Source organism: Lepisosteus oculatus, chromosome 3 (genome assembly GCF_040954835.1).
Source record: "Lepisosteus oculatus isolate fLepOcu1 chromosome 3, fLepOcu1.hap2, whole genome shotgun sequence".
Taxonomy (NCBI): Eukaryota; Metazoa; Chordata; class Actinopteri; order Semionotiformes; family Lepisosteidae; genus Lepisosteus; species Lepisosteus oculatus.
In genome coordinates this window covers 43,403,003-43,418,029 of record NC_090698.1, presented here as the reverse complement: position 1 = coordinate 43,418,029, position 15,027 = coordinate 43,403,003, and the positions used below count along the sequence as shown (strand labels likewise).

The following is a 15,027-nucleotide window of genomic DNA, read 5'->3' as shown; positions in this document are numbered from 1 at the left end:
CCAGAGTGTGTCTCCAACTATTATTAAGCAAACGGAATAAATTATGCAAATGGAACACAATAGTTACCATGGGGTATACAATTGTGTTTTAAAATGAATTCATATGAAAATCTCTTTTAGTTTTTTTTTCTCATAAATAGATGTGCCTCAGTTAAAAATTAACAAAGCTTGCTTCTCTAAACTATTAGCAAAGCAAAGACTGGCTATAGATTTTAACATGGTCTGCTGTAAATGTTTCCTTCCTTTATTTTCATTAAATATGTAAAGGACCTTATGTCCTTATATCTTAAGGAATTTGTTTCACAGCAAAATGTAAAATTTTATGAAAAGCCTATTTTTTATTCATATACAAAGCAGACACCTGCACTGTCTTTAGAAAAATACTATTTAGGATATCTGCTGGTATGCTGGGTTATACTATGAACTGTGAAGAACAGAAAAAAAGCCCCCATCATTCAAGAGAATGACATTCAGTAAGCTTGACCAGTTTGGAACTCAAGATGCAGTTGGGCATCTTTGACAATCCCTCCTGAAGCAACGTCACCATGAGCTACACTCACCAGAGCAGAGACAGCCAATCAGCTCTCACTTCATCACATCTCACCAGCAAAGAAGCCAACTACTGGTTAAATCTCAGAGGTCTCATCTGAACAAAAAAAAAAAACACTAGCCCTCTTCATTGTAACTGCTTGTTTTGCAACTGTAGGTAGATAAGAGTGTGCATCTATACTATCCATCACCATCCAGTAAAATTGGTTAGAATCATTTCTGAAACCCAGTTAATTTTGATTTGCGCCCAAAGTTTCTCCCTGATGTTAAGAGAGATCAGCTCACATAAAACTGCAGTATATCAGGTTATGGTTACACTCCTTACACTGTGAATTAAGCATCTGCAATTCGGTAAAACAGCATGTCATCAATATGTATTCAAGAAGACGCCACACAAAATATCGGTCTATTATTTTTAATACCCTTCAATTTTAAATACTGTATTCAATTAGATATAACATGGAAGAGAGCTCAACTTTTTTTTTTGCTATCATACAAGTTGATTCAATTATTTGTTTTGTACAGATCAATACCATTGTGACATAAGGACTGGCATTTCTTTGTATAGAATATAACCAAGATAATAAAGCTTCTATAAAACACAACTAGTCTATACACTCCCAAAAGTACTTTAAACATATTTTCATGTCAGAAATCCAAAGGCAAGAGAAGAGTGGTCTGGGCAACAGTACTGTTCAATCAGGATATTTGAGAATATCCTTCCTTGAAGACAGATCAATATTAATCATGCGTTGAATGCACGGTATATTCACCCCAGACTGCTCATTTAGTGTAATCTATTTATTTACAGAATATGTCTTAATTACATCGCATTTTATGCAAATGCAACTAATGATAACGCTATCAAGATATACACACTTCTTGTGAACTCCCCACACACCATCTCATTGTTCATTGTATCCTATGCAACTGATTTATTGCATAACACTTCTCTTGCCCGATTAGTGAAAGGTTTACCAATATACTTCACGCTAGGAATCATTTGGACATAAAAACTAATTTGTGAAAAGCTCCCAACACAGGAAGAATACACTAAAGTGACACTGTCCCTGCTGATTGCAAATTTACAATATTAGATAAAAATTAATCTTGAGGTAATAAATCAAGTGAAATGTTTTTCCCCTTACATTGTAATATAAACCAATCTTTGCAAAAAGAAACATGCTAAAAAGGCTTTGCTCTTAAAAGGTTTGTCTGTTGGACATATAGAATTCAGCAGTAAATCATACATCCTGCTAAGATGAAGACAGAGGCACTTCTCTAGTGATTTTACTGGAGCACGGACCCAAGAATTTCTTGCTTTCTAAAGAACCGATTTAGAACACTAAATCAATTACTGTCCAGGTACAGATTTCTATAAACATGAAATGTTTGATAAAAAGATATGTAAAAAGTGTACGCTTAACATGTATATGCCAACACAGCAAAACTGGGGAATTGGTAAAATTTATCTTAATTCTGTACATTCCAGATTAATAATTCTTAAGATGCAGTGGTATACAAAGTGTGTGTTGAAAGGGGGCATTCAAGTTTGTAACCTTGGATTGCTAAGATCCAATCCTTTGTGAATTTGTAACAGATCAAATTTAATAATGCACTTTCAATTAGATCATGACGTGATGCTTTTCTCAAGGCCAAACTAATTATTGCTTGACTTGAAAACTCGTACACTGTGCTCTCCAGCTTCCCGTTCAATGCTTCTACTGCAATCAAGATAGATCTGCTCCACCAGCATCAGGAGATAAGTTATGTATTCCATATTGCCAGTTTTTTTTTTTATAGATTTCTATGCCTTTTTTCATCACATCACATTTGTATAACGTGTACAACTAAAATCACGGTAGAAATATAAAGATTTCTGAAAAAAAAATAAAGCTTTTCAAACTCTTTCTCCATCAGACACATTGCTGGTCTTCACAAGAGAGAGAGGGAAGAAAAGGCCAAGTCATAGATCAATAACAGCCCTCAACAAGTATTACAAACAAGACGATTCTTTAAGAAAAGGCTAGCTATTTTTAGAAAAATTAGCAGCATGAAAGTAAGCCATGAGATCAGTGATTATACATAGCAAAACAAAAACAAAAAACTGGACATTTACAAAAGCCAGACCAAAATAGAAACAATTTACTTTAGACCTCCAAAATGACCATATAAATCTCTTTTAATATGTATTTTTTGCAATATTTATCTTTTTGGCTATTTTTGCAGGTCTACTGTAACATGTGAGTTATTAAAGCCATTGAACCACAGTTTGTAAAAATCAAGATTTCATTTTGAACTGTCTCCACTACAGCAACATAAACGACAGCTGTAAAGATGTACTTATTACACACTGATGCAGTAAGAGGAGCTTGCAGAGTACAGATAGTGTTGGATATTCTGACCAAAGCTGCTTTGTTTCCCACACTTGGGCACCGCAGGTCACAGCCTCTGAACAGTCTAGAGACAGAAAGTGCCACCGCCTGCTTCTGCTGTGTCCAGCTCCTCCAGATCTGGAATGTCTACACAGCCTTGTCTAAATCACCCGGAGAAAAGCACGCTGTGGGACTTGGCAGTGAGAGGAGGCAAATCACTGAAAGACATGAGACATAGGTTTCTTTCATCACTTTGTCCTCGAGGTTCAAAGATCTTACAGGTACAGTTTTAGTAAGATTGTAATACCACTGAATTAAACCGATACAAATCAGAATAAACATGGGAAAAAAACGTAACAAGTGTGAGGTGAAACCTATTCCAAACCACACTGATGTGCTATTAAACGCAGCCTACAGGATGTTATTTTCTATAGCAAACCAACAACTAACAAGTCAGGTGGGTAGCTGCGTCAGCATGCGTAGGCTGCAAAGGAACAAGTAATAGGTTTATTCCATGCTGAAAAAAAGAAGAAAGAGAACACAACGTTTCGGCCGTGGAGCCTCTCTCACACCTGAAGAAGGCTCCACGGCCGAAACGTTGTGTTCTCTTTCTTCTTTTTTTCAGCATGGAATAAACCTATTACTTGTTCCTTTGCAACTAACAAGTCAGCCTTTTCAGTTTTTACTTAATGACATACCTGCTATTAAAAGTTAATAAGTAATCACTGGATCTTCCATAGATCTTAATTTAATGTATTCATTGCCCTCTGGATGCAAGTTTGTTTTTTATTATTACAAAAATGATAGATATTTTAGTTATGCAAACTACATCCAGTACAATCTGTAGAAAAGGACATTGTGAGGAATTCTTGCTCAACAACTGGAAAAAAAAAACATATAAATGAACTGCTTAAATACAGGAATGAAACATGTTAAATGAATTCATGTTAAAAAAAACATTAGGGATTGGAGTTGCCTGTAAATTTTGAGCAATGGATATGACTGTTTTTAACACCTCAAAGATTAAATTATTAAGACAGCCAAGTGGCTCAACCAGAGGAGAAGCTCATCTAAACACAGACTGAGACTCCCCTATTGATGGCACATGATCGGCTGTGTGCCACGGAGGGAAAGGTGGGATTATGTGGCCAGGGCTGTCTGCAGTCTGCAGTGCTGTCGGCGCTGGAAGTCTCCTCCAATCAGCGCTGAACCACTGGTACAAGGCTGTAAAGCCTGTGATGGATTGAAGTTTAAGTGGCTCGAAGATGGGCAGATCCTCATTCTCCTCAGTTTTAGTAGTCATGGGCTGAGAAGTGGAAAACTCACCGCTGGCTATTCCAAATCAGCTGAATGTAACAAAAAACGAATCGATTTGATTTTAGAATATTAAAAAAAACGTTTGCAGTGGAGTGATTTGGCGATAGTCAAGAGAGAGAAACACACCTGCTTACATCAGAAAAGGATGGGCTTCCCCGCAGTCTTTTCTTGGACGTATGATGTGAAGCGCTTTAAGAATTTGGGATACTCCCTCTTTGCCACTGCTCTGAGGACTGAGGCAGGTGCCCAGCCACCTGGATTAACTGCACAAAAGTAATAAGAGATTATTAAATGACTCTCATTAATTGGAAAAGAAATACCCTGAAAACAAATTCTACATTGCGTTAAAACTATAAAATGGCATCACTTACCATTAGCCACATAAGTAATTTTGCAGAGGATGTTATCCCTGCTGATCTCCTTGTCGCCTTCAGGTGGGCTGACCAGTGTCTGACAGATCATGGCTATATTGATTTTGGCACGGACACACCTATTGGTGAGCTAACAGGAATAACAGAGGCATAAAATGCGTTAAACAGGTATTTAGGAAAACACTCACTCACTTATAAGTCCAGTTGACGTGAAACTGATGAACTGACAACTGACCCAAGCTTAAAGGCATACTCCTATGCAAACGACCGTCTACCTTGGTCCTAACAGAACGAGCAACCTTGCTTACAGGGGACATTCAATTTTCAGTAGTTCCTAATCAGTGATAAACATCTGCCCTTCTGCGCTGGTAGATGATACATATTATCAAGACCACAAATACTGTACAAAGGTGTTTATGGATCTATTATGTGCTTGGTGTTTTATGGCAGACGAGTGAAGTCTGATTTCTGTGACAGCATATCTGTGAAATAGGCTTATGTAGAGCAAAAACAAATTCAGTATATCCTTCTTAGGTGATACTCATGTGAAGTTTTTTTTCCCCTTTTAGACTTGGATAGTCAACTGCAACAACCATTACATCTTTTCATACCATAAAACACTTTCAACTCAGGTCATAAAAAAGTGGCTTTTTTGTTAAAATAGTAAAAACAAATAGCTGTTTCGTGTAAATTTACTACATTTTCAGTACTTACAGGGACATTATTGTGATCTACAGAGAAATTACAGACAATCCATGTATCGGGATCATTTTCATTGTTTGCTATAATTTTCCTGATTGCAGACAAGTACAGAACATCTCTTTGTGAGGCAGGCCACACTCTCTGAAAAATAAAATAAAAATTAATGCCTGAAACACCATGAAAAAGTCCAGTTAGCTCAGACACCTTGACTTCCTGAGCAAGCACAGTAATATGCAAGACCTGGAGATCTGCTTCTGTTTATGGGAGAGTTTCCTTAAGAATTCTGGTTGCCTGAAACTCTTTCTGGGAAAACCCAGTTAAAACCATTAAAAATATTAATGAACACGTGTATCTATTTACATGGTTCCGACATATTAAAGTTAGGCAGCACTATGGAATACCTTGTGAGTCTGGTAGACTATGATGGCATTATCCGATAATGTTTCCACCACATTGAAGTTTTCAATTGTTGCTGAAAAGAAAAAAAAAACAACACTTTATGTAGAACTTCTCTCTTAACAAAAATGTTCAGAAGCTTTAAACATGTAATAGACATTAGAAAATGGACTTACTTTCCCAGTCGTTACGGACCTCAACGTTCCAAAAATAATGACAAACCTCATGCCCAGTGACACCTTTCACAGCATGTGTGGCTTTTAGGGGGTCTAGGACTATTCCATTTTCTTCAACTTCTCTCCTGTACACCTGCAACACACCATCGATAATAGTTAACATGCTACCTCAATCTCAGTTTTTTACTAGAATGGCAAACTCCTTAATATTCGGGGATCATTTGTTTTTCCTATTACGTTATTTAGTATATAATGGGAAAAGGATGTGGTTTCTAATTCTCCGAGACCGATAAGAGAACATGACTTTGTAACATTTAGCCTTGAGTGCCACCTAGTGGCTCATTGCTCACTCAACAATCTGAAAGGACCTCCGACTTTTGGAGAAATGCCATTGTAGCATGTACTTTAAAAAACGTTAGCAGCAGAGACTTCACACATTGTTTATTCTTGAAAAAGAATATAGAACCATTGAGATTCCCTTATTAATTTAAGTGGGGGGAAAACAACAGTGCCTTATAAAAGTATTGACCCACCCTCAATTCCCTAAGCTTTCAATTATGACACTTTCATTAAGGGCTATATTTAGAATCTACTTAATCAACTCCAAACTGATATAGATTAAAAATCATCATAACATGTAAATACATTTGAAGTTCTTAAGATTCTTCAACCCATGTGCTACTGGAATCCAGTTCATGTGCAAAAGAATAGTTTGAATGGTCTACAAATTATTGTAATGGTTTGTAATAAAAGTGGGCTAACTTGAGAGTAAATACATCTGCCTTTGTATGTTCCCTCAGATTGATATTGAAATGTTATGCCACAACTCACACAGCCTTAAGACAATTTGGCCTTTGTCTTAAACAGGGATAAAAGGTAGTAAAACTCAACTACAAAACTTTATTTGCCTGGCAGCCCTTCTTAAACATACTGTAAGAGCTTGCAGTTTGACCCAGACATGTTCGAAAGATCTTGAAGACTGTGCCTTCCCTCTTCTGCCAAGTCTGCCATATCATGATGCTTGTTAACATTTGTTTGTAATTGTATGTGATATCATCAAATATTATTTTAGCTTATCTGAAAATCCAATTACAAATTAAACATAAAAGGCAGAGTTGTAGATCATGAGAAGGCTGTTTTACTCTTTTGATTACACTGAAATCCATTACTAAGAAGTAGAATGTGCATCATGCCAGCCAAACACTGCCGACATCAGGCCTTTATTCTAAATGCCAAAGTATTTGGTCTCCACAAATCTTTATTTCACTGTTAACAGTTAAAGAATCTTTGTTTTTGATTCAGGATTTAACATATCTTTTTAAATCAGAAAACAAAAAGAGATGGCATTGACAAAATTATTGACACCCCAGATGCAATATTTGGTAGCACAGCCTTTGGTCAAAATAACTGCAACCAAGTGCTTCCTCTAGCCATTGATGAGCTTCCTGCACCTCTGTACTGGTAGCCCACTCTTCTTGTGCCAACGGCTCCAGTTCTCCCAGATTTGAAGGGTGCCTTCTCCCAACTGCTGTTTTCAAATCTCTCCACAGGTTTTCAATGGGATTTAGATCTGGATGCAATCTATGATGTTCAGCAATGAGTCCACTTCAGAACAGTCCAGCATTTTGTCTTGAACCATTCCTGGGTGCTTTCTGAAGTGTGTTTGGAGTCATTGTCATGCTGGAAGACCCATGACCTCCGACAGAGACCCAGCTTTCTGATACTGGGTATGACATTGTGCTCCAAAATGCCTTGGTATTCTCCCGATTTCATGATTCCATGCACATGTTCAAGGCACCCAGTGCCAGTAGCAGCAAAGCAACCCCCCAAAAAACTCCTCTATGTTTCACAGAAGGCTTCGTTTTGTTTTCTATAAACAGAAATGAAGTGCTTTACCAAAAAGCTCTAATTTGTTCTCATCTGTCCACAGGACATTCTCCCAGAAGGATTTTGGCATGTGCTTTGGCAAATTGCAGTTGGGCTTTCTTATGTCTCTCTCAGCAGTGGGGTCCTCCTGGCTCTCCTACCATATCACCCCCTTTTCATTGAGTTGGCGATGGATGGTGCGAGTTGAAACTGTCATACCTTGTGTCTGAAGGTCAGCTTGAATCTTTGTGGCAGTTGATCGAGTTGCTTTCTCCACCATTCGAACAATCCTTCGCTGAATCTTTGATCAAGTTTTCTCCTGCAGCCACGTCCAGGGAGGATGTCGACAGTGCCATGGGCCTTAACCTTCTTCATAACATTACTGTGCGTACGGTGGAAACAGGAACATCAAGGTCTCTGGAGATGGACTTGTAGCCTTGAGATTGTCCATGCTTGGCTACAATCTTGTGTCTGACCTCCTCAGACAATTCTTTGGTTTTCTGTCTTTTGTCCATGCTCATTGTGGTACACACAGTGACACAAAACAGGAGAACGAGTCGTTTTCCCTACTCAAACTGGTTAAATGAGTTATTTTTATATTGCAGGCACCTGGCAACTTACCACAAATGAGTTCAATTGCAAAGTAAAGGAGAATCACCTGCTTGAAATCTATTTCTAACTACTTGTAGAATGTGCCAATAATATTGTCCAGGCCATTTTAGGATTTCCTGTGGAATAAGCTAAGATTTAGTAAATTATTCAACTTTTTTTTTGGGGGGGGGGGGGGGGGGGGTTGATTTGTTCCACTGCAAACCAAAGAAATACATATGTGGATACCAAAATATTTTTTTATTTAAACAATTTTCTGGTAGAAATGTTGCATTACTTGAAAAATGTGCATGGGTGCCAATATACAATTATAACTGTATAATTATCCACAAGTACACCTTCATTGTCTACATTCTAAAAACATTAACTACAAACATAAATTTCCTGAGATACGTTCCCCACTGCATCTACTCCACTCCTGTTTATACCTATACAAATTCTATCCAAAACAAAGTAGCAGAATGGATTATGTTTTGTGATTTCTCCCCTCAATTAAAAGGGAAATCTAGAGTTCTGAATACATTATAACACTATATATACTATAAGATATTATACCATAGCATATACTATGAGTGTTACTCTTATTATCTGCATTTATTATCATTACTACTATTCATTATCAATATTATTAATATTGTTCTTCTCCTTATTCAAGTGCTAATGTGCGTGCTGCTGTATTAGGCTAGTTAGAAACCCATGTCAGGTCCCCTTTACCTTCATTTCTCCTTCTTCCACCACCAGCTGCCAGTTAGCATCTCCACCAACATCCTGCAAGGAGTACGTTATGTGGTTCTGAACCATGTCTTCAACCTGTAACACAAATAATGTCACTCATGAGAAAAAAGCTTCCAACATTTGATTGTCTCCACGTGGCGTGATATTCGGTGGTCTGAAATCCGGTTCCCGTTTGAAACCTACTTCTGTGCAGTTTTCCATTTTATCTCGCAGCCAGTATTCAAATAGCAGAAAAAAGGCAGATGAAAGCAAAACAGCAGATTATACAGTACATAGCACACTGCGCCGTACCTGTTCACAGCCGTGTACAAAACCTCAAATTTTAAAAACTGATTTTCTGACCATGAAACTAATTTCCTTTAATTAAATCACTACAACTTCCCTTAAAAAATAAGAGATTAAGCACTTACTATATTATCTGATTACTTACACAGACTAAGTACTATGTAAGTTCATCGGGAAGCCCTACTCTTAAAAACTAACTCTTGGACATGGGACTATTCTGTGATCTATTTAGTGTGAATGTTGCACAAAGTTCACAGTATATAGGTTCATATAGGTTCACCCTGTACCTAATCATTCACTCCTCATAATTCATAATGCTTGATCATCAGTCACAGTATTATACTGTATTTACAATACAAAATGCCAATATAGTAGTGACACTATTAATACTCTATTTGTTATTTTTATGGATGCTTAAAATGTCAAGCTGAATATTTATAGAGACTAAAGATCTGCAGAGGCTCCACACTTCTCCTTCTGAGAATTTTGAATGTGAAATTTATTTCAAGTGACTTCATCATAGCTTTCAGCAGAAATAACGTTACTTGTGCTTTATTTTGCATTCAGTAAAATAAAGACAAAAGAACAGTTAAAAAAGGGAGAAGGCTATTCGGCTCATCAAGTTCCTTTGGTGGTTAGTAGGTAATTGATTCAGAGATCTCATCCAGCTATTCCTTAAAGGAAGGCCAGAAAACAAACTGTAGATCACTTAAACATTCATGACTTATAAGGTTAACCAGAGAATAGGTTCATTTTTAATTTTATAAATAACCAAAAGAGCTGTTTGGCAAATGTTTTGTGTAGTCACAACTGTATATAATTAATTGGTATCTTATGAATATTACAATGCGAGATAGAAAACAAGGTTCCTCAATTTTCACTCCTTTTCAAACAGCTTATAAAAAGGTGCCATTAAATTCAAATTACATGACACCTGACCACTCATTTACTAACTTAACAATTTTGAAAAAAAAACTCACACAGAGTTCAATAGCAATGATGGGAACTCTATTCTGGTGTTAAGAGAAACACCCCTTTACTTTGTTTTGAGATTTATTTTTACACAGCATTATAAGTCACCTATCGTAAGATTTATGGGAATAAAAAATGTCAAGAAATCCAGTAATGATAAACTTATGTTAGTTTTAAACAAATTATGAGACTTAAAGATCTTCAAGTTCAATTCTGTAGAACAAAGCCACTGATTTCACAGTGCCTGCTTGTGATCTAAATAATAATGGTCCCTTAATTCCAAGAAAAGCACTGAACCAGTACTTTGGGTCACAATCAACTTAACAAGTACAAGCTGGGATCCCCACGGTACAGGGGAAAAATAACTCTAAAAATGTTATTAATCCTTTGACTGGAAAAGAAAAATCAAGGAGCTGTTGTCTTCCATTCTCTGGAATTACATTTACAGATACAAATGGCAGATTTATGTTCAAGAGTGGCTAGGACTATTGTACAAGCTTTACAAAAGTGACAGCCTTCATCTTCACTATGACATTACCCTGATTTGCATGCACCCACTTTGGATTACAAAATGTAGTAAATTAAAGTTTTTTTTTTTCCTTCAGGACAAGTTAAATAAAAAGGAGTACTTCTGGAAAACAAGGAAGCTGGTTAATTAAAGAAAAGACATTTTTACAAAGTGGTATTACATCAGGGAAAATGTCAACTCACACTCTGAAGTTTTTTTTTTGCTTGTTAGAGGGAGGATAAAAAAAAACTGCATGCTGTTAGAGGGTCTCATCTCATAACTATATGGTACAATGCAGAAAGATACCAGAGACCTCTCTGTCTGAATACAGTACCTGGGTGCTGAATCTGTGAACATCATCAGAGGCACTGACTAGATCAATGGAAGACATGGAGGAAGAGCGACTATAGGGCTACCACAAAGACAGACAAAGAAAAAAAAACCCGGGAATCAGAACAAAAGCACAACAAAGCATTCAATCAACAGCTTTCACCCGAGATGACTGGGAGGAAAACCATAAGCAAAAAGCAAAGCCATGAACACTAGGCACATTGACCTCCTGTGTTGTATTCATGCCATATTTATTGACAAGCTGCAACCACTCAATGCTGGAATCATTACAGGAGACTGTGCATCTGCTTATACATTTTTAAAATAATATTGGCAAACATGGTGAAAAACTCATCTCTACTCTTACAGACTGTACTCATTACCATAAACAAATAAAAATGCACACAGTGCCCTCCAAAAGTGGTGGTAATGCCATGGCCAGAGCATGCATAGTCACCTCTGGAACTGCCTCATTCTTCTTGATTCATGTTGAAATAATGAATGAATTCTGAAGTCGGCAGAAACATTCTGTCTGCTTAGGCAGAAAACAATCCTTCTATTGTTTTTGGGTGTTGCTTCACCATGTTGCATGATAATGACTCCAAAGAACAAAGGTCGTGGCAGCCAAGGAGATCATTGAGAGAAAAATAAAAGTAGAAAATCCAAGACTGGCCACATCAATCTCCAGATTTAAATCTATCTGAGAATACACTTTGCATCCATAAAAAAAAAATCAAGTCAGAACACCCCAAGAACAGGCAAGATCTCAAAGTGGCAGCTGCAAAGGGAACAGTATTTCAAATGATCATACAAATACTTTGGTTGGACTGATTTGAAGACATCATGCAGTTATCGCCTTGCAGAGATATGCAACCAAATACTGACCTTTTTACTAAATGAATGAGTCACTACTTCTAATATAATACTTTTGGTCACTGGCAGAAACACAAAAAACGTTTCCATACTTATAAGATAAAATGGAATAAAAAAATGGAGTTATGAAAAAATAAAATGCGAACACTGTAAAGCAAAAATATCTGTTCTTACTTTGTCGTCCCATTTCTTTTGGAGGGCACTGGAATTCTAGAAAAGAACAGATTTCCAAGGTTTCCAGGATTTAAATCAATGTAGTCGGATGCAAATACAAAAGGGAAGAAAATACCTTTTGGCCGAATCTGTGTTTGCCAACGGCTGAGTAGGCATCATCAGAAGGCACTGCAGTGGGCCGGTGTATCCTGGTCTTCTCAGACTGGGACTGTAAATAAAGGGGGAAAAGTCAAGATTAACTACTTCTCCTGCCACAGGAAGTATCGACTGTATAAGAGACATTAATAACACAACCAATGGAACCAACAGATCCTAATGCGTTTTTAAATGGATTTCATGATGTATGCATATCCACACAGACTTGTCAAAGAAATGAGCATACTGTACATGACTGCAGAAAGAACCTGTAAATCCTGTAGCGCCCAAGCTTGGTCTTGTATGTGTATTTGTAAGGAAACAGCACTATCCTGCCATGCCACTGTACACGGTTTCTCAACAGAGGGCTAGTTCCGAAATTATGATATATGTGAATTTGTGGGATACCAAGGAACAATATGATGAGGGGATGGTGGTAGTAAAAAGTGTTCAGTCTGTTTGTGCATAAGTGAGATGAACCCAGAAGAATGTTTTTCCATATTTTAGTACAGTTGTTTTACACAAATAACACTTCATCACTTATTATAAATCATACATTTTGACACTACATTTTAAAACATCAATGACCTTAAGTTGACTGGAATTTAACATCTGAACACGGTGCAAGAACAAAAACCGACTTTAAAAAACAAAGCTCTGACTGTTAGTGAATCCCTAGGACTGTGATTCAATGTGATGGACAACATAATTCAAAATCAGGAGGATGAAAAGGGCTGTAGGAGAAAGGACAAGCTACCCAGTCAAGTAGTTGAAGTAGATACCCTGGCTTTAAAAAATGGCTGGATGAGATCCTTGGATTAATTAACTGCTGAAAACAGTCTACATGGGCCAACTAACCTATTCTTTGTCTGTATCATCTCATGTCCTTGATGCCCTTAAATTTCAACCCTGTTCAAATTCATAGGCCAGTTTTACTCAGCACCCTTCTATGTGAAAGATATCTCTAATCTTTGCATGTTCCATCTGCAATGAAATATATATTTTTTTCGGTATCTATTTCCTTCTAAATGAGAAGAAAGGGAATAATCCCTCTGTATTCGATAGTACAACTACAAGCAACTTTCTTCCAACTCCACTTCTGAGTATTTCTTGAGTAAATAGGTCAAATTAAACCTTATGTTTTATGCAGGAAACATATGAAATGTATTCATGTTTATACTTATAATAGGAATGGTGTACGTCACCTGACAAATCTTCCAATAGCACATGCTCATAAAACAAATACTATTTGATGGCCATTATAGTAATAATGTGTGTAACATTTTGATTGTAAGCTGATATCCAGTACTATGGCTGTCTCCACTGCTTTGCATTCTTTAGGTGTCAAGTGAAGTGCATTCATTGAAATTAACTCATGAGTTAACAGAAATAAAGACATTCAGTTTGGTATAATTTCAGCTAAGTGCCTTTTTTCTTCCTTTGGTTCAGTTCCTTCTCACACTTTGATGTCCCAAAGTATAACTGAATCAACACTCAAGACACGATATGTGATGGAAGCTACAGACCACAGAATGATTAGCCAAAAATACTAACCAGTTCTTGCCAAGAGAGATTTTTTTTTAATAGAAACTTACCTGTTCTTCAATTTTGTCTTGTCTGTCAAGGGCAGCTTCAACGGCATCAAAAAACTCCTCTTCGTTAATAAGGCTGTTTGGACCTTCCTGTTTAATTAGATAAAAAAATAATAATAAAAGCAAACAGGACATTTTAAAAAATAACCTCCAAAATAATAAAATATATATATTCAGAAAAGCAATACTGCAAATTTATATGAGAAGAAGCTATTTCAGCCAATATGTTCACTGGTAATGTAAAACATGCACAGTTTATCCAAAATATCTACATTTGGCAAACAACTGCATAAACAAGCTTTACTGCAGTGCCTATTCATCATATACGCCTTAATTACCTGATGTTGATATTTAATAAAGATTAACAGAAGAACAGAAAATACTATTTTGACTTCTAGTTCTATTTCTTAGTAACAGAAAAAAGTGCAATGACAAATATACCTCATAATCAGGGCCACCAAAGTGAGATTTCTTTTTAAGCTCTGTCATGGCAGTTTTGTATGCATCCTCAACTCTCCTTCTTTTGTCCATTTCCTTGAAATGGGAAAAACAATCATTAAAACAACTAATCCTGCATTTCCAATCATCATTAATTGCATCGCACTACTATAATTAAACAAATAATGTTTTCAGTTCTGGTATTCACATTTAGTAGGGATGTCATCAATATGTTGGAAGAGTTCTGAAGATTTATGTCCTTCAGAAGAAGTAATGAAACTGAACGTTCAAATACTTCAGATCTTGTCACTTAAAACCACCTGCACTAAACCTACCATCATGAAGCACAATTACAATTCATTCCTGCTTTACTGATGTTGTTTTGACTGCCTCTAGTAGTAATTCGCTTAAGGACTCTGTGCTGAAGTAACAAATAACCCAGAAAAAACAAAGCACTTTTCCAACTAGTGGTGATATGTATTATTCTTGTCACTTGTCTCTTGTCTCGAAGTAAACTTGGATCTCGGAGAACATTTAAGGTCCTAAACTGTCCAACATCAACACCAATCTTCCCTACACGGTTTATTTCTATGGTTACTTTCTATGGAATTAGTGACTACAAAT

General features: G+C 36.7%; 1 protein-coding gene across 5 annotated transcripts in view; it reads right to left on the bottom strand.

Moving 5' to 3' along the window:
• Positions 1 to 948: 948 nt before the first annotated feature.
• cert1 (ceramide transporter 1) overlaps positions 949 to 15,027 on the bottom strand; it is a 61,957-nt gene continuing 47,878 nt past the window's right edge. For 2 of the 5 annotated variants that reach the window (XM_015364774.2, XM_069187189.1), the window contains 11 exons: positions 14,407 to 14,499; positions 13,969 to 14,055; positions 12,354 to 12,446; positions 11,196 to 11,273; positions 9,076 to 9,171; positions 5,887 to 6,019; positions 5,716 to 5,786; positions 5,327 to 5,455; positions 4,613 to 4,742; positions 4,368 to 4,504; positions 949 to 3,142 (listed from right to left, as the gene is read on the bottom strand). In XM_015364774.2, coding sequence (XP_015220260.1) covers positions 4,377 to 4,504; positions 4,613 to 4,742; positions 5,327 to 5,455; positions 5,716 to 5,786; positions 5,887 to 6,019; positions 9,076 to 9,171; positions 11,196 to 11,273; positions 12,354 to 12,446; positions 13,969 to 14,055; positions 14,407 to 14,499 — 1,038 coding nt within the window. In that variant the 3' untranslated portion in view covers positions 949 to 3,142; positions 4,368 to 4,376. Of the gene's footprint in view, positions 3,143 to 4,250; positions 4,271 to 4,367; positions 4,505 to 4,612; positions 4,743 to 5,326; positions 5,456 to 5,715; positions 5,787 to 5,886; positions 6,020 to 9,075; positions 9,172 to 11,195; positions 11,274 to 12,353; positions 12,447 to 13,968; positions 14,056 to 14,406; positions 14,500 to 15,027 lie in introns of all 5 variants that reach the window. The other 3 variants (XM_015364784.2, XM_006626711.3, XM_006626712.3) reach the window with 3 other exon arrangements.